Raw genomic sequence first — 19743 nt, 5'->3', positions numbered from 1 at the left:
GATTAACAGGGAAAGAGCTTACTTGCTCTTAGATTTTTTAATTTCCTCCTGATGCTTTAGTTTTTCGAAGAACAACTGAAAAAAATCCGAACTTTCTACGTGTCTAGGAGCAACACAAACAGCATCTATGTCAGCACCTGCAGAGAGATTCCATTTCTTCCGTTATTGTTGGAAGTCACTTTCAAACATGAGAACTATGAGCAGCCAATGAAAGTTGTACCTTGAGTGTGTACTCGAAGTTTGTAAGAACCAAATGTAAATATTCTGACACCAACATTTGCTGCTGCTGAAGGGGGAAGATTCTGTGGGTAGAAGAGAAAGTGTTTACTTTATATTATAAGATGCACATTGACATACGTGCAAGTTTAGGTGGCATATGGGCTCTTTAGAAAGACTACAACAGCCTCCATAAACAGTGTGTCCTGGTTTGGGCTGGAATAGAGTTAATGTTTCGTTTGGGTAACTAGAAGAGTGCTGTGTTTTGGATTCAGCATGAGGTTTGGTATGAGAAGAATGTTAATAGCACACTGATGTTTTCAGCTGCTGCTGAGATTTCAGGGACTCTCCGGCTCCCCATGTCCTGCCTGTGCGCAAGGGCACAGGGAGCAGGGAGGGAGCACGGACAGAGCACCTGACCCTAACTGGCCAGTGAAATATTCCAGATCATGTAATGTCATACTTACTATATAGAGGAGGGTTAGTCGGGAAGGGGGGGGCTCTCTCTTGCTTGCAGGATTGTGGTTGTGGGATCTTGGTATTTTGGGATTGCTAGCTGGGAACGGGCTGGGTAGTTAGCAGGTGGTGAGCAATTGCATTGTGCATTGCCCGTTTATATTTTCTACTACTGTCATTGTTTTTATTTTCTTACCGTTATTAAACTGTTTCTATTTCATGCTGCGAGTCTTCCTTTACCCCTCCAATTCCCTCCCCCATTCCCAGGTTGAGGGGAGGGGGTGTGAGCAGCTGTGCGGTGTTTGGCTGCCGACCAGGCTCAAACCACAACACAGTGTCTTCTCACTCCCATACTGAGTTGTTAGTCTAATAGCCTGCTACTGTTTTTCTGAAGTGAGTGCTTGTATCTTAAAAAAAAAAAAAAAAAAAAAAAAAAAAAAAAAAAGATGAGTAATGTAGCAGTCTTTTCATTAATTTACATAGATTAAGACCTGTTATTAGTCTTCCCCGCAGCAGATGCACATAAATGAACACAATCTCTGCAACCACAACAACGGGGATCACTTCTCCCCTCAGGGTCCTGACCTCCTTTAAGTGCAGACGCCTGTCCTGGCGCGGGCTCCTGCACAGGGTTTAGGTTGGCTTCTACTCCATCGCTGACCTCTGTGTGTGGCAGGGTGGGGGGCCCTGCCGTCTCCCCATGGGATACAGTGGTCTCTTCTCTGGTGCACCTCCCTCACGTCCTTCTCCTTCCTTCTGCTGACCTTGGCGTCCATCCTTATTGCAACTGCTCCGCACAAGTCCCATCCCTCTCTGAGGTTCCCCTTCTTAAATACGTTATAGCAGAGGTGCAGCTGACGGGCTCGGCCCTGGCCAGAGGCGGGTCCCACTTGGAGCTGGGGGAGTTTTCGAGAAGCTTCTCACAAGGGGTACCACTGTAGCCCCCTCCCCAGCTACCAAACACCATGCCACAGAAACCCAGCATAGTAGGGGAATCTGCTTTTGGACTGGCAGAAATACTGATGCATACCTACAGTACAGAAGCATCACAAAATGAAGGAATGACGTATCTGTAATTCTACAAGATAAAAAGATGCTCAAAAGAATTCTCATTATGCACAGTTCACAATGTGAAGCTGGTTTCTTTTCCTGCTACTGTGGTAGATCCACTGACTGACAGGTTTTCAGATCTAAGACAACTGCTTTTGTCAGGTGACCCTGGATTAGATCGATGCCTTGTGAATGCTTCAGGAATAATCCCATTATAGTACGCAGGAGGGAGGAGCTGTTCTTTTCTAGTGCATGCCAATCTTGGTGTTGTTTTCTTTTATTTACATAATGAGATGTGGAACAGTCACTGTTGCAAAATTCGACTTGTGCTAATAGCAAGTGAGTTCTGACTTGAAATGCCTTTCGTTGTTTTATGGTATATATTTGATAGAACTTCTTCAATAAGCATGAATGACTTGCTTTACAATATGAGAATACGGTAGTTAGTTAAGCAACGTCTGCTGGGAACAAGATCTCCTCATCTACCATGATCTGGCAGTTGAAGGTGTAATAGCGGCTCCTTTGTTTTCTTGCTACAGTATTTACCTGTTCAAGTGTTTGTACATCTAAAAATGTCGCAGGCCCCGTGTTGTTTGGGAACAGGATGCTAGAATGCTGCCTCCAGTCAGGTAGCCCAGAACTGCATTCTGCTTTGGGCTGGGTTTGTCCATGAGAGCTGAATTTTTATCCTTGTTTGCTTCACCGGGAAAGCAGTGCGACACATTTGGCCGTGCCTCAAGGGAAGGACAGAAACAGAACTGCAGGCAAGTCACAGGACTGACCTAAAGAGTTGTGGCACAGCCCTGCAGAGGAGGTGGCCACAGGCCGTTTGCCTCCAGTTGACAACAAGGGCTCTTTAACTTGCCGTGGGGCAGATGGTGAACAGTCGCATGAACTTTTCCACCAGCTGAGCTGCGGGGTTGCAACAAGTAGCCCCCAGGCAGGAATATCTGCTAGTGACACTGCGGCTTCTCTAGGGAATGTCTCAGTGCAGCCCTGAACTAAATGCAGACAGAGCTGGTGATGTTTGCTCCTAATTTCAACAATTGCTGAATTCACTCAAGTTAGCTCGGCAAGCTGACAGCTTGTGTCAGTCATTCCAGCTCCCCGGAAAGTGAGGTTCAGCTCTCAAGAGATATCTGAAGAGCTTTCCGACAAACCACGCTTTGTCTGGAAAAGAAAGATTGCTAAACAGTAAATATTCCATGGCAATGGATTGATTTTATTGTGTTTTATTTTGTTAGGATCCTGTCTTGGGTTTGTGTGTGGCAGGGTTCTGGTAGTGGGGGAGGGGGCTATAGTGGTGGCCCCTGTGAGAAGCTTCTCAAAGCCTCCCCAGCTCCAAGTCGGACCCACCTCTGGCCAAGGCCAAGCCAATTAGCAATGGTGGCTGTGCCCCTGTGATAACGTACTTAAGAAGGGGAAACTGCAGTGGAGGAGGAGTTGTAAGGAAAATATCTCTGCAAGCACCAAGGTCAGGGGAAGAAAGGAGGAGGGGGGGAGGATGGCCGGAGCAGAGACCTCCCTGCTGCCCATGGTGAGAGGGCAGGCTGTGCCCTGCACCCATGGACGTCACCGGTGGAGCAGATGCCGACCGGCAGCCCTTGGAGGGCCTCACGCCGGAGCAGGGAGCTGTGCCCAAAGAAGGCCGGGACTCTGTGGGTGGCCCACGCTGGAGCAGTCCGTTGCTGCGAGGATTGCAGCCCATGGGAGGGACTCATGGTGGAGCAGGGGAAGAGTGTGAGGAGGCCTCCCCCTGCGGAGGAAGGAGAGGCAGAAACAACGGGTGATGACCTGAATGCGACCTCCATCCCCTGTCCCCCTGCACCACTGGTGGGGAGGAAGAAGAGAAATTGGGAGCAAAGTTGAGCCTGGGAAGAAGGGAGGGATGAGGGAAGGTGTTTTTAAGACGTGCTTATATATCTCACTGTCCTACTCTGTTTGATTGTTATATTAAGTGTTAGCGGTGTTCTTTTTTTTTCCCCTGAGTCTGTCTTTTGCCTGTGACTATAATGAGTGAGTCATCCCTCCCTGTCCTTATTTGGATCCCTAAGCCTTTTGCTTTATTTCCTCCTCTCCATCTCTGAGGGGGGAAGGAGTGAGCAAGCAGCTGCATGGTGCTCAGTTGCCCTCTGGGCTCAAACCGCAACAGATGCTTAAAACTGGGATGCGAGTTGTGACTTGAAATGACCCAAACCAAACTGCATACAAGCAAGCTTACTAGTTTAATAGGGCAACGCTTCCAGCTGAGACAAGCATTCATTAAGCTGACTCCTCGATTTGATTTGTGGTGTACTGACAGGCTATTCAGCCTTGTCATGCTGTCGGCTTGCCTGCAAGCTGTGACAAATTCGAAGACAGAGAATACAGACCTCCAAAGGTGTTAAGCATACGGGTCTGCAAAGTAGGTGCCTCCAAGTATTACAGGAAATGAAAATTACATATTGTGCAAAATGACAGAGCTTGGTTTGGAATGGTTTTGGGGTGTTGAATTATGATGGTTTTACACACCATCACAATTAAACACAAGGAACATCTTATTCTGGCAATGCGATGAGCATGAACCGTGAAGAGTCAATATAGTCTTATGGGTGTGACTGTGTTGGGATGTAGGAGACCTTAACTTTGCTCTGCTGTGCTCTGCATTGCTGTGTTGTGTGGAGTTGTTGCTGCTGTTGCCCTGTTCTTCCTTGGGCTTGTCTTCCCCTCCATCAGCTGCTACAGCTGCACTGTTGCACATACAGCAAAGCAAGGTTTGACTACAAGGCAATCACTTTAAGCTATAAATATATGTAGCCACCCCCCCCCCCCCCCCCCCCCCATTACATCTTAATTGGTAAAATGACCAAAGGAGAGCTGTGAAAGAATGCCAGGAATTGATAAAGGAACTGATAAGAGTGAACCTGAAGAAGCAACACTGTAATTAAAACAAAGATATACTGAGATAAGCACAGGGGATGACACCATAAAACCATCAAGCAGGGAAATATCAAGATAAGCACACAGGAACAAAAGCTGTTAGTTGAACGAAGGAGAACTACTTGAACTATGAGTGAGATTTCCTCATTAACATAGTAAAAACCCACCCTTGAGTTGGAAAAAGCCCCCTACCAACAAAAGTCCCTTCGTCACTGAACACGCACAGTTAAAAAAGAGGATATTGTGGCTTTAAATGGAGACGAGATGTTGCAAGGACCAATGTGAACGAAGGTGGCCAAATTTCACAGTAAAAAGTACTGATAACTGTCACTCGGGATGTGTAAATGCTTACCGTGTATTAACACAGGTGTGCTAGCTTCGTGGAATTAGCACACAGCACCCATCTCTGTGAAGATATGGATTAAACAAATGTCTCAACTCTGTGAATTTTTGGCTTATTGCTCACCAGGTGAAAGAACCCAGATTTTTGGGACAACACCCCCACTGAGCCCACCGACACCTCCTGTATGGCAGCAGACTGCAAGGCAGTGATCTCCCTGTTGAACAGGGATGTCTCTCAAGGTCACTCATCAAACTTGAGAGACCTCTTACGTGGCATCTGATATCTATAATGACATAAGCAACATTCTACATTAGGCCTAAAAATATATTGTATGCTAGTGACATTTGTATATCCAGACACATTATGATTATTAGAAGTGTAGTAAGAAGTAGAGTGTAACTGCTGCCTACATCATTATTGAAAGGGCATTTAAAACACTGTGAAACCACAGTTTGGAACTTCTGGGCGATGTGGTGGTTGAAGGCTGTCTTGTGTATAGTGTTCATGAAATGATAGAGCTCCTTCCTTTCCTCATTGCCTCTGTTGACAGAAAATCCCCTGCTTGCCTGAGAGAGTACTGCAGCTCCCTCCTCTAAGGCATCAACTTCCATGCTGCGGGAAGGCCTCTCAGGAAGACACTTAATGCACACAGCGTAAGGCCACCTGTAGCTTGCCCGAAGAGCAGAGGGTTGTTCAAGTCTGTCCAGCCACCCCGCGGGATTTCCTTCACGCTTTGGTCACCTTATTTCTTGATTCAGGCTTCTAGCTCGCTGCCAACTTCTACAGAGCTCTTCAGCAGTTACTCTGCAACCAAATTCTTTCTCCTCCCTGCACAAGAGAGGGGCTTGCTGGTCTCTAACAGGTGGGAAATTCTTTCTGATAACGGACATTGCCCAGGTGCCTTGTTACACTCCAACAGAGCTCCATGTGAAGTTGTTGCTCTCAGAGGTGTATGATGCAACTCAAGGCCTCAGGAACAGCTGCTGCTCTGGCTCACCTGAGCTCTGTGGAACATGTCCCTTACCAAGCGTTTACAACCTCCGTGCAAAAGGATTTATTGTCTTCTACTGCAAGAACGAAGACTTCAGCTGGTACAGCAGCAACCACGGTGGGCAACAGGAGCTGGAACTGGGGAAGGGCAATGCCCTTTGGCTACGACTGTAGCAGCACCATCTGCAGCAACCTTCATGTCACACCTCCAGAGGTGACTCTGAGGGGAACTTTTAAAGCAGAGGCGCTTTGCCGCTTGTGCGTTCGAACTTTCCCCGGGGAAGCGGAGCAGGCTGCGGGGCCAGCGAGGCCCGAAGCCCACGGCCATGGCGCTGGGCAGCCGGCCAAGGCCAGCCCGCGAGGAGGGAGGTCTGGGGAAGGTGCTGCCGAGCCCCGGGGAGAAGACAACCCTGTGGGCCCAGCCCCTAACGCTGCCCCTCGGGAAAGGGAGGGGAGGCGGAAGCCAACAAAGGAGCGTGGAATCTCCCAGGGCAGAGATTAACAGCCAACTTTATTGGAGCGGTGGAGGGGGATCAGGGCCAGCAGGCAGGGCCGGCGCAGGGCTGGTCGCGCGTCAGCGTCCGGGCCGGCTGTAAGGGCTCTGGGCCCGACGTCGTAAGCGGGCGCGGTCTCGCGCCCGCACGGGCCCGGGGCGGCTGGGGCGGCGGCTGCTCTGGAGCCGTGCAGAGCTGGGGGAGGACCCCGCTGGCAGCTGGCTGGCGGTGCTGGGGCTGCCGGTCTCGGGTACCGGGGAGCCACGGGAGAATCCCGGCACCAACTGTGCGGGGCTGCTGCTCTCAGCCCTGGGTGCTGGTGCGCGGCTCCTGCCACGGCCTCTTGTGGGCCGGCTGTAGGGCTTTTGGGCCCGACGGAGCAAGCGAGAGCGGTCTCGCACGCGGTCGGGCCCAGACAGCCTGGGGCAGCTGCTGCCCTCAGGCACTGGGGAGCTTTGGGATGGCCCCGATGCCGCCTGGTGACCAGTGCTGCTGGGGCTGCTGGTCTCCCCTGCTGCAGAGCGACAGGAGGACCCCAGTGCCGCTGTGCTGCCGGTTCTGGGGCTGCTGGTCTCTGGTGCCGGAGAGCTGTGGGACGGCCCCGATCCTGACTGGCTCTCCGTGATGGGACCCGCGACCTCCGAGCTGCCACTGGAGGCTGTAAGGGGAAGCAGGAAGGTCACGGGCACGGCCCCCCAGGCCCGTGGCAGGAGAGGCCAGAGCGGTGCCCCCAGCCCCCCTGGAGCAGAGGGGCTCTGCCAAGCCCAGAATGGGCACCCGCTGCCAGGCCTCGCCCGGGGGCACCCGGGTGCTTTGCCTCTTACCGGTGCCCAGGCCAGCACAGCTGTCACACTCCCATATGGCCGCGCCAGTCCCCAAGTGGGAGCAGCATCTGTGGGTGCCCTCGGCAGCGCAGGAGCAGCACAGGAGCAGTTGCCAGGGCCTGGGGAAACAAACGGGTGAGTGGCTGTGAGGACAAAGTGACCGCAGCACCGGATTGTCCGGCAGAGCTCTTGTTCTCCATCCGTCCGCTTCGAGCCCTTGGCGAGACAGAGATCCTGGGCAGAGCCCGGGGTGCCGCTCGGGCAACTTACCCCTGTTCCTCTGCGTGCTGCCTGCCTCCTGGGCAAAGGCACTCACGGGCATCGCAGCGGCTGTGCCTCTCATTTGGTGCTGCATCTGCAGGCTCGTTGTCCCATGCTGGGGATCTGAAGCACAAGGGAAAATGGCTGAGCCCCTGCTGCCCCGGCATAAGGCAGGGCGTCCCTGCTCTTTCCCCCCTGCCCGCTTTCTGACTCCTGCGTGAAGCTGAAGCCCAGGCTGAGGGGAGAGAGCGGAGGGCCGGGAGCGCAGGGGCAGTCCCTGGCACGGCACAGCGCTGGCACCCTCCTGTCTGGTGCGGCGGGCAGGACACCAACCTGAAAGGGACTCGGATGCCCATGGTGAGCATCTCCAGGAGAAATGCACACCCGTCTCTACAGAGAGGGCACTGAAAGCAAATGCCAGCGCGCGCAGCCTGTCCCTGCAGGGGAAACATGAGGAGCAGGCATGAGGCCATGGTGCTGCTGGGCGCCCGCCGTGCCCCCCCCGTGGGCGAGGGAAGGGCTCCTACCTGGATGCAGGCCCTGTGGAACCAGGCGTGTTTGCACGCTGGGCACACCATGGTGCCGTAGGACTTCCTGTCCTCAACAGGGTCCAGGCAGATGAGGCAGGGGGTGTTCTCCCCCGGAGCCGCCTCCACTGCCTGCTCTGGGCGGTGCTGCCAGCAGAAGGACCTGGGGAGGCACGAGGAAAAGGAAGGGTGAGGAGGTGGGAATGGCTGGGTCCTTCCCTGGTGGCAGCAAGAAGGGGAGAGGAGGTACCTGTACTGAGTACAGAACTGCGTGACGCATTCCCCCTCCACGGCGCAGGGGAGGTGGAAGCTGCGGTCGCAGCCCTCCTGGCAGCAGGTGATGGCGGCCCCGCTCTCGCCACAGACGAAGCAGCGCTGGAAAGAGCAGAGCAGCCCCCATCAGCGGCAGCCTCAGGGCCTCCACAGCCAGCCCCACGCCTCCGGGCAGGGCGCAGGATGCGGCCCCACTGCTGGGTCAGAGCCCGCGGATGCGCCCGGCGCACGAGGCTCCTGTGCTGGGTCTGGGTGGAGGCTCTGTGGAGCTGCTGGGCACGAGACTTTTGTCCCAGAGCTGCTTGGAAGGGATGGGATTTCTTTCTTGGGGTCTGGGCTAAGCTCCCACACCGCTCCCGTGGCACCACAGATCTCCCTGAGCTTGTCCAGTCCTCACCTGCTGCGCTGCCCGCTCGACTGTATGGCAAATATCCTCCAAGAGGAATCCCATCAGGCCCACATTTTTGACCCGTTGCTGGAAGAGGCCGTTGGCAAAATACTGCAGAGAGACGAGATGAGACGAGGAGGTGATGAGGAGGAGAGCGTGGCCGGGACTGCCTGTCGGCAAGCTGGAGGGAGCCCCGGGGGCACTCACCAGGCAAAAATGGTGGGCGCAGAGCCCTTGCAGATCCTGCAGTCTGTACCCGTAGATGTCCGGGTCAGCCTCTGCCCGGCCACACAGCATGCATGCTGGAGGGGAGAGAGCAAACGACAGCGGGAATGAGCAGCTCACCTCTGCAGGGCCGGGGCAAGCATCCCTGAGGGCTGGCCTTGCAGGCACGAGTGTCCCAGCAGCAGGTGCCCACGGCCCAGCCTGGGCCCCGCTGGCTGCGGCACGGAGGGGCCCTGCCCCGGGGCGCTTGGGGAGCTCCTGGCTGCCCCTGCCACCGCTCTCGGCCCCACGCTGAGCGCCCCGACAGCCCCTCTGCTATGCTGCGGGAGGGATGCTTTGCTCTCACCTGGCTCCATCAAGTCGGCGGCCTTCTGCTTCCTCGCAGACATGGTGCACATCAACAGTGAGTGCTGGGAGAGTCGCTGTCCCCGCAGTGCTGGGGTGTCTCTCCCAAGTGCTCCTCGGTTGACTCTGGGGGAGAAGCAGGGCGCAGGTCAGCTTGCAGCAGAGGCCCAGCGCCCCCCGGCACGGGGCCGCCCTCCTCCCTCGGCAGCCCCGCACGAGCCCCGTCCCCCCCTGCCCTCCCCTCACCTCACCAGGTCGCACTGAGGCACAGCCTGAGCCCAGCGATGCTTTATGTAGGCTTGTCCCCCCCGCGGGTCACAACGGCCACAGTGACATCAGCAGGGTCCCCTTTAGCATTTGACTGTGCACTTGCTTCAGGAGCAGTCACCCCACTGATGTGGTTGCTGAGGGCTTGGCACCCCATCCTTGCACTTTGCGTTTGTGATGGTCCAACCAAAATCACAGCTGATGCCTCAATCATCCGGTGGGTATCTTTGACAAAGTAGACATTCTCTTTGAGAACGCTGTAGTAATGCATGCAATGACAGGGAGATGTGGTAAGAGAAGGTGGGGGGGGTCCCTCAGAGGTGGGACTGCAACTTTTTGACTGGAATTCTCTGAATTGAGCGAGACCATGAAGAGCCAAGTGAGATTTTCCTGATGTGTGCACCAAGAGGAAGGACTGGATGTTGGTCATGCCTGCATGGAGAGCGGAGTAGCTCCCAGCGAATCCCAAGCTCACTGACCCATTTCCAGAGAGCTCTGAGGGTACATACTGTGCATGCACCAGGGCCTGGTGGGTTCTAGAAGTGTGAACTGTGCATGACACCTAATTGCCCTAATGAACCCAAGTACCTGTACTTAAAGACATGAATTTAAGCCCCGCATGGTGCCCCTCCAGAACTGGACCTCTAGGCTGGCTGGACCAACGCTGGAACCAGGACTGGTGAAATCTCTCTCTCTCCCTCCTTCCTCCCTCCCCTTATTCTCTAGGTCTCTTTTTCTCTTTCTCCCCTTTTCTTTCACTCTCCGTTCTCTGCATATATGGCTCATTGGTATATGCTAGAAGACTTAAGGCTTGTTGGCATACATTAGGTGTTGTATGGTTTGTTAGTGTATTTATGGTTTGTCAGTATACATGCTAAGTTTTGCGTCAGCCACTGTTTTCATTGTTATTTGCAAATTTTTGTTGCTGTTCAAGTTTTTGCCTAGCTGCCATACTATCCGTTGTGCAACTGTCGAATTTCAGGTAAAAACTTGTTATTTGTAGAAAGCTTTTGGCTGATCGTTGTCACTCCTCATATGGCACAGAGAATTAAAAACAACCTCACCCATCCCTGTGAGGCTGTGGCTGTCTCAGAGGGCCTGGCAGGGGAGGCCAGGTAGAGGCTGAACTGAGTATCTGTGGGTATGGGAAGATAATGGAAGATTGGTGAGTAGGTCTGTAAACACATTGAAGGGACTTGTATCTGGGGTGTAGATCATACTGGTTGTTTATCTTTGTATGTCTGACATCTGCATCTAGACACCATTGGCAGCTGATAGACTCAGAGGTGCCTCATCAAACATCCTTGAGGTTCTTGTCCTGCTATGGGAACGATCTAAATTACACAGTGGAAAACTCTACCTGTGAAAATCCCTGATATAGAGGCAAAACCAGCATGTTCAGTATCTTTTCCTTCTCTTCTTTTTAGCTAGCAAGGACTGAGCTCCGCAGTGCCTACGTCCCCGCTTGCCTGCCTCTGCCCCTGTGATGTTGCGGAGATCCCCTGGGATGGGAGGTAACGAGAATAAATTTACATTTTGTATTCCGTCTGTGGTTTTGTGGTTGTTCCTGCGTCCTGCCTCTCTCAGATCACACATTTGGCATAGTCAGTGGGATCCAGGAACAGCCATGCCAAGAAGTCAGGGACTGGGGAGGCCATGATGGTGACTCCCCTTGTTCCCTGTGGCCACTTTCCTGGCTAAATTGGCTCTGCTGGAAGCATGGCCTGAAATAGGTAATGGGGCTGTGGCTACCCCCCAGGCAACTGAAACAGCTATGCATGGATTGCCATGGAAAGCAACGTCGGATTCTTCTCACAAGTTAGTGGGGAGATTGAGGTGGTTATTAGTTATTGGTCTTAGAGCTCTTGACTGTGGAGTTGTTGCATTACAGAGTAAAATGAGAGAACGGGAAAAGGAAGTCAGCACTTCAGTGATGGGAGGACAAATATGGAGGTAGCATAGCCATCATACCCTTCAACCACTTCCATTCCATGCATATTTGTGATGCTGTACTGGAGCATTTTACCAGATATTTGTCATCTGAAAAACAAACAAAAATTAGGAAAAAAAAAAAGCCACTTGTGAGCACAGATCAGTAGAGAAGTCAGCAAACAAGCATTCATTGTACATTGTCAAAGTCTCATGAATTTCAGGTGTAACTATGCCAATGTGTGACTTTCAAAGAATTTTCTGTGTGTTGGTCAAACTCAGCTGGCATGGCAGTCAGACAGCAAGACTCATCATCCAACAAGTGTCCTACACAGAAACAACTTTCGCTACATTCTGCTTTGTCAGTTAAAATAATGCCAACACTTAACATGCAAAAAAATTAAAACAAATACTTCAACTAAATGGACTCCAAGCCTTAAGACTAATACTAACAACATCAATAATAACAATATTAATAATGAAGATGATAACAATTAGTCCTTTAAAAGCAATCAGGTATGCCTTCAGGATCAATCAGGCTTTTGTATCACTGAATATTATTTTTTTGAACATGTTTAAAAAAACAAAACAAAACAGAAAAACCCCACAATACCCCAAAACCTCAACCAATGAGTTTCTCTTCTACCAGTTAAGACACTTGATTAAATGTTGCAGGGGAAGGAAAAATAAAGAAAAGACTCATAGAAACCGATCCAGATCTCGCAGGACTGCATTCTTGCTGTCTGTAAATCAGGAACTTCTACATATCTTATTTCAAATTTATCTTGTTAAAGCTAAGTCTCCATATCTAGAATATATGTTTCATTCCATGTGGGAGCAACATGCTGAACGCCTTCTAGCAAACAAAACAGTTCAGACTGGGCTCATATACAGCTACTGCTGGCACAATACCCACATTCAGCAATAGTGAAATTCAAAAAATGCCCAATTATGAAAGTGTTTTAACTCCAAGAACTTCTGATACTGTACTGAGGAAGTTATGCATACCTTCAGAGAAAAACAAAACAAAACAAACAACCCAGCTCCAGTAATCAAGTTGTATTTCTGCTTTTATTCAAATAAATTTTAAAAAATACTTAGAGCAAATATTTACATGTTCAATCCAATTACTCTTCAAATCCTCCTGATTAATAAAGAACAGGTTCTTACAGTAATTATCAGAAGTTCTTAGAACAAAGCCTTGTACTTTTGGAAAAGCAATTAAGTGTTTGCTGAACATTTAACCAGTGTTGAAAAATCCACAAGAGAACACTGTTCCTATAATATGGTATTCCTCCATCTCCCCGTGAAGGCAGAGGCATTTTCAGACCATGAGCTGCTTTACAGGTATTGAAACCACCTAGTAATGGGTAAAGGACATTTCAGAAATATGGCAAAATTGTATCACTGATCTGAAAAAACTGAAGACAGGTTTTTGTAATAAAAGTTTCATTCCAGTCACAACATCATTTTTCAGTTTTCTGAAAACATGATGGCACTGGAAAAATCTGATTTCTATCCAAGATAGTATCCAAACAGATGGCTTTTGCAGGTAAATTCACTTTGTATCTTTAAAGTCACATAACTAAAGCATAAATGTTTTAAGTTCAAACCTTTTGTCTCTTATTCCAAATACTGCTAGTTTTTCTGTGCTTCATTTCTCAATCAGCCATGTTTTCTGCACTAAGACAGCCTTTTATTCTGTGGCTCGATTGTTAGAGCCAATATGATCTGCATTTTCAGGTAAACATACTCCCATGCTCTGTAAAATGTTAGAGGTGGGTCCTGCCAGTCCAGATTGAGCACTGTAGGATTCGAGCAGGTTAGCTACCAGGTTCTGATCCACATCAACTGGTGTCAACTCAGTATTAGCTCGAATCAGGGCCAGCACTTTGAGACGTAGTTGCATTAACAGAACTTGCCTATAGTAAGTATAAAGACAAAGTTTTATCAAACTTTATAAACAGGTTTAAAAAAAAAAAGACAAACCACAAGAGAGAAGAAAACAAGGAGACAGTTCTGCAGCCAACAAAGTTCAGTATGTTCCACACTGTCCTTGACAGACAGGAATTTAGTCACCAAATGCGCATGCCAGTTAAAAATCATCACTTTCCATTATACAGATAAAGTTCCAAGAGAAGGACATAGAGGGTTACTGAGTCTTGGCTCCCTTTCCTATGGGCGTGATCTTCTACAGGAACTCAAATAGTCAAGCTGCAGCTGCTTGCCTTACTACTGAAACAGGGTAAAACAGGGAAATGAAACTAAGTCTTGGAAACAATGTGCAAGTTAAAGCTTCCCTAAGTTGGTTTTCTTCCCACGCCCCCACCCCCCAGAAAAATACACCATGGTGCAGCTGCAGCACATTTTGCTTGCACATGCGATTTTCGCTTTATTTTTTAATAATTAGTTAGCACATGATTAGAAGACACAAGTTTTTGATTACATTACTCGGAATGATCACTTTTAGTATACTTCCTCTTTCCTACCTAAAGCTCTCAACACTTTATGCTACAAACTAGAACTCGAGGCATACTTATCCCTCTCTTTTGGACGGGGAAACTTTTACCAACGTTGGTATGTGCCAGTTCACGGTCCATCTCACTCATGTATGACTTGAGACTGCCTATAAGCTCATTAGGCGGCACCTTCTGGTCTTGCCTTTGATCTTCCACATCTAAGTCTTCATCATCCTCATTCGAGAAATCAAACTCCTCCTCTTCATCCAGACCATCAGAATCCAGCTCTTCTGAGTCTGCCCCTACATATATATTATTTTGTGTCAGTACAGATAGCAAACAAATCAGCACAGCGACCATGGGTGACGGATGGATGACCCAGGAAAGCCAAATAACCATGAGATATTCTGACAAAGAAACAAAGAAGCAATCTTCACCTAAAATTCTGTCTAACGCTTTTGTAAAAGAATCTACATCAAAGGTAACATGGGATTCATCAGGTGACCTGAAATCTAAAAAAGATTTAAATAAATAAAGCTTTTAGGCTTGCATAAGCTGACACAGACATAAGCCCATACGGCATACAGATTTCTCTCGAGCCTAGACTGAAGTTGGAACATTTCAACTGATGGTCTTGGAAGTGCTTAGAAGTCTGAGGCCTGTATGAACTAGGAATGAAACAGCAACTGGAGGAGTTCCTGGCATGAAAGAGAAAATAAACCCAACAACTTTAACCGTTTGTTGTGGTCAAATAAAAACTGCACAGAAGGGAACCAAAATAAGCATGCCTGAATCTTTCTGGAACAAAGTGGTGGTGGTACACCTTAGACAAAGATTTAAAAAGCTGAGAATCTTGGAGGTCTCCTGCCTAGAAAGAACACTGCAGGCTTCATTCTAGTCTCTTTTAAGGCTCAGTGGTTTGCCCTTTTTTTTTTTTTTTTTTCATATTTATTTTTTAAATAACTGAAAAAAGTCCACATTATAACTCAGACATTGACACTAACAGTAATTAAAAAGGATCAAACAATTAAGAGTATAAATTGAGTAGACCCTCATACGCTTGATACAGTTTACACAGCATTATTTTCTCAATATTAAAGCTATTAAAAAGAACTTGGACAATATGCTCCTACCTCACCCTTTGGTTTTTAAAATTAAAGGCCTGTCCACACCACAGTCACACACACTTTCTTAACTCCAGCACTTAATCTAGCGGCATTCTGCTGTTGCCTAACTAGTTAGGTATCTTCAGTTAGCACTCCCACTGTTGGGAACAATGACAGGGATCCATAGTGATTTGATTCTTTGCTCCTGCTTCTAGGTGTACAGTATGTGCTTTAGGTGTGGAAAACCAGGCCTAGTATATTCAAAATACTAATCTACAGGAAATCTAAATTCAACTGTACCACAAAAATCAATAGTCTTAATTCACAGGTTCCCCCAACTTAAGTTTCATTTTTTTTCTTCACAGCTTCATCAGTAGAATCTTAGTCTGAACAGTCCTTCATGGCAGAAAAATTTCATGCACAGATGAACTTGAGATGTGCATTTTAATAACAGTGCTAAGAACTATCTTAATGAACAACAAGAAGCCTTCAACTTAAAAGCATTAAAAAAAATTTTAAAAACCACAAAACCAAACTAAGTAAGAGAGCTGGAAAATAACACAGCTTCCAGCATTTTTACCTGCACCACTGTCAGAGTGGTGTACCAAACTGGTTTAAAAGCAACTACATATTCACTGGTAACATGGGTTTGTTTCAGGCCTCTGCTACGCTGAACTCTTTCAAACGTTGATTCTGCACATTACAGAATCAACCAAAGGGCTACAGCAGAATGAAAACACATTCTACACCACACACCAAACTTAAAAATACTACTGCCGTGGCATTTCTGCTCCTTCATGTGGTGAGACTTTGGATACAAAAGCCTTCATACTTTCAGCAACTGCTTCCAAGTCTTATTTCTGCTCTTCCTCATTTGAGGAAGGAAGGGACTCGTTTCTTGCCTCCTTCAGCATCTGATCTAGATCATCTGCTGTAATGTCCAGCCAACTGTCATCTGAAAGAATATAGGGCATATTTGTTATTCGGCACAAATCTGTCAGCCCACAATGGCCACAAAACCCAATCCAGATGGCTGAGAGTACTGCTAGCATTTTGTAGCTTATTTTTGCACTGTTAAGTTTTCAGTGCTGATACAAAATAACACTGGGGTATAAGGCAGAGAGAGGCTGAGAAGAGTGTTCGGATTTCATTTGACTACTTTAAAACTCTGCTTTACATGCAGCTTCAAACTAGCAGAAATTGTTGTAGCCACAGGTAATCCTTCTGCCACTAAATGAAGGAAGAAAAGGCTTACACTATAAAGGAAGACCTTCCACTACAATCATTAATGCTGAATGTTGGATTTACATGCTAAGGCATCATTCAGAAATCCAGACTGTGACCTGTGCTGCACACTGGCAACAACTGCATTTCATGTAACATGAGTGAAAAGAACCTATTATATAAAGTTTATGCTGGTCTTGTATTGGCCATCAGAGTAGACCAGATAGTAATTAACTTTGTATTGTCAGTACTGGAATTGATTTATTATTATTCTTAAATGTTTAAATACCTCCTGTCTGGTATCCAGTTGACACAAAGGACTTGATCTGGTATAAGTGTGCATGGTGTTATCAGTCTAGTGGTATCAAACCAGAAACTGGACTGCGTATTTCGCCAGTTCACAGCCCCGAGCTTATACAACGAACTGGTTGCCTTCATCTTAAATGTTGGCCCATGAATAACACCTCCAGCAGTCACATGGTAGGAGACTAAATCGATAAAGAGACTGGTACAGTGCTGTGAACATTCACCGTCTTCCCCAACAAATACTCATTTGTGATAGGAACAGTCCCACCCCCCATCCGGCTCACCATCCTCTGGAGGAAGACAAGCTGCTTCTCTCTCAAATTCCTTCAAATCAACAGTTGTTGTCTGTAGCAGTGTCAAGATTTCATCACCTGGGCTCACTTCAAAAGAGCTAGAAGAAAAAATTCCATTTACTGAAATGGATTTTTACTAGCATTATGATATCAGTGGCATCACACACACTACACGCAAGTTTTCACTCCAATTCCTCACGATTCCTTCTGTGCAAAGACATCAAAAAGGTAAGTGAATCTGGGGGAAGTACCAGAATACTACACCAATAGCATTAGCCAAAACAGGACACAGTCAGTTACTGTTATTCCTTGTTGATGGCTCCAAAGCAAATTTCTCATGCTTCTTTTGTTATTTATATTTATTTTGCCTTGGTAAACATTAGGACTGCCAGATCCCAAACAGCACAAGACTGGAAACTCAAGCAACTAACAGTCAAGATATTATGAGTTGGCAAACCCTCAGATGTTTTTGTAATGATTTATTTTTTGGATTTGTTCTTTTGGAGAAATCTACAGCCAGCTGCCTCTCGTTAGTAGAGGAGACAGATTATTCCATATTTCTTATTCACTAAGATTGATTTTCAATTAAGCTTTTAAACACTTTCTATAACCAACCAGCCAAATGATGCTTTTCAGTCACCTCTTAACCCACTTGGAATAGCTTAGCATTTTACAAAACCAAGATAAATAGTTACTCAAGCAGTAACTTCTACTAGTAGAGTATTCTAGAGGAACTAATACCCCTATGTCTTAGCCACAGCACCTATGTTAAGTGTACAGTGGAGAAAAGGGTTCAGGTTTTTTGTAACAAGTACTAAAAAAGGTAAATTAAAGTACTTGCAGGTACTGTGTATGGTTATTCATGAATTTCAAGTAGCTCTTACCTTTCTGGCTTGGTAACAGACTGTTGGAAGTAATCTTCTGCCCTGTGCAGCACTTCCAAGTATTTAGCAGATCCTTCCATTTCTCCCTAGTTTAATGCAAGCCACAAGTATGAATCTAAAGAATTCTCCCTCCCCTTCCTTTCCACAGACATGCTTCGTAACAATGACTATTTGTCAGACAGAAATTTAGTTCTGAGAAAAATCCAAACAAGTAATACTGCTGTGCCACGTATGCTTGGAACAGAATATAGGAAAGGGGCGTAAGGTGTTTTCACTGTCAAATATGAATTGAAGTCTTGTGCTACAATATCATATGGTGTACACTAAAAACAAAGAAATTACTGATTCTTACAACACGGTGTATTTACCATGCCCAAGTTACAATTGTGCAAGGATTGTGAATGAATCTCTTGGGTTTGGGGAACTACCCATACAAGTGGCATTGCAGTACTGTAAGCATATTCCCTCTTCTCTTATATTTACAAGATACTAACCTAAGCATTCCTGAGTTGTCTGATTCTATAACCTTCAAATAAGTAGTCAATTTATGACCGATTTGTAAACTTCAAATAAGCAGTCAAAGGCATCTTTTAAAAAAAACAAAACAAAACAAATAAAACCCCCTCACAAACAAAAAATACACTTACATGGCCCCAAATGTATCGATGGGTGTTAAGTATAGATCTTAAAGAATATTTAATTCTAAATGCATGCAAATGAAATGTAAAACAGTTAAAAGTTATACTGACACATCAGCCACACTGTGGTTCTCCTTTATTCGAGTGTATTTCCACTTTCTTTAGATGAATAAATTCATCCCCAAATCCTGCCTTTTCCTTTTTAATTTCCAAAAGAAATTAATTCATTTCAAAGGGAACAAACTGCACAGATCTCCTGTAGAGACATCCATTAATTTCCCACAGACAGAAGCACCAGATATCTTGCCCTGCTGTAACTACTTACACAAGTTCAAGAGCTACAACATGTTTTTCCTGGCATGTTTAAAAGACAAACACACACACACAACTACACCTTGAAATAATTCTTTTCCTTCAGGTTGCTGAGGAATCTCGCCCACAGGGGACCGCTTAACACATTTCTCTTGGAATCAGGAGATACTTTACTGCACTTGGAGCACAAAATTTCAAAGCCAGTGGGCCGGTATAAGAGATGCAACAACATGAGACTCTCCAGATGTGCCAAATTTAAGTGCACCTTTAAATGACCACGTAAGAACTGACTGCCATCGAGCTCCTGATACTGCCACTTGAGAAGTAGGTGCCAAACCCAATTATATGTCAGGGAGCAGTATCTTGCTTTGGAAGTTGAAATCTGTCTTTCTGCAGCAATAATGGTTCATTCTGACTTCGCAAAGTTTCTCTACATGGCAAAAGCAACCTGGAAGACAGATCTGTAGTGCACAAGCTACTCCTCATACAAGCATGAAGGCTTGACCTGTACTTGTAATCTATATAAGTACAAGAGTGCTCTAGCCTGTAAAAGAAAGCTCCCACAATAATGTACTTCCAGAAAAATGGTGACTGAATTTGCTCGCATTATTCTGTACAAGCAGGCAACTTACAAGCAGAGTAATTTCTTGGACATATGTAAACAAGCAAACTAAAGACTAAGTACAAAATGCATAAAAAGTAATTACCAGCTTCATGCCCAGTTCATAGGCTTTGTATTGAGGGTGAGATGGGAGGGGCAGCGTGTATCCACTGCAGTCTATCCAGAACAAACATCTGCTGCACCAGCTGTGCATAGAAACACACTGTGAAAGTAACCTGAAAAAGCCCCAGCAAAAGAAAATAACTTACTGCAGTGTGACTGTGCTGTGTACAGGCATCAACTTTCCACCAGTTTTCTCTGAATTTTGTTTTAAATCACCCATATACCCTGAGATTGTAATCAAAATACATCTTCGACATGTTTGATTAAGATATGTTGCTTTTCAGATCTAA

General features: G+C 47.0%; 2 protein-coding genes across 2 annotated transcripts; both read right to left on the bottom strand.

The window, feature by feature from the left end:
• Positions 1–6548: 6548 nt before the first annotated feature.
• Positions 6549–9355, bottom strand: LOC122153544 (PHD finger protein 7-like). Its single transcript, XM_042793958.1, has 8 exons — positions 9313–9355; positions 8949–9043; positions 8751–8852; positions 8331–8455; positions 7887–8243; positions 7563–7676; positions 7293–7411; positions 6549–7126 (listed from the first exon to the last, which is right to left on the bottom strand). The coding sequence occupies exons 1-8, from the start codon at positions 9353–9355 to the stop codon at positions 6549–6551; spliced, it is 1533 nt and encodes a 510-aa protein (XP_042649892.1).
• Positions 9356–13375: 4020 nt separating this feature from the next.
• On the bottom strand, positions 13376–19498 carry LOC122153543 (protein ecdysoneless homolog). Its single transcript, XM_042793957.1, has 6 exons — positions 19437–19498; positions 17780–17865; positions 16887–16993; positions 14404–14478; positions 14081–14268; positions 13376–13429 (listed from the first exon to the last, which is right to left on the bottom strand). The coding sequence occupies exons 1-6, from the start codon at positions 19443–19445 to the stop codon at positions 13376–13378; spliced, it is 519 nt and encodes a 172-aa protein (XP_042649891.1). The 5' UTR covers positions 19446–19498.
• Positions 19499–19743: the final 245 nt, after the last annotated feature.

Source organism: Tyto alba, unplaced genomic scaffold (genome assembly GCF_018691265.1).
Source record: "Tyto alba isolate M040663 unplaced genomic scaffold, T.alba_DEE_v4.0 Super-Scaffold_200000100656, whole genome shotgun sequence".
In the NCBI taxonomy this organism is placed as follows: domain Eukaryota; kingdom Metazoa; phylum Chordata; class Aves; order Strigiformes; family Tytonidae; genus Tyto; species Tyto alba.
This window is presented reverse-complemented; position numbering and strand designations above follow the sequence as displayed.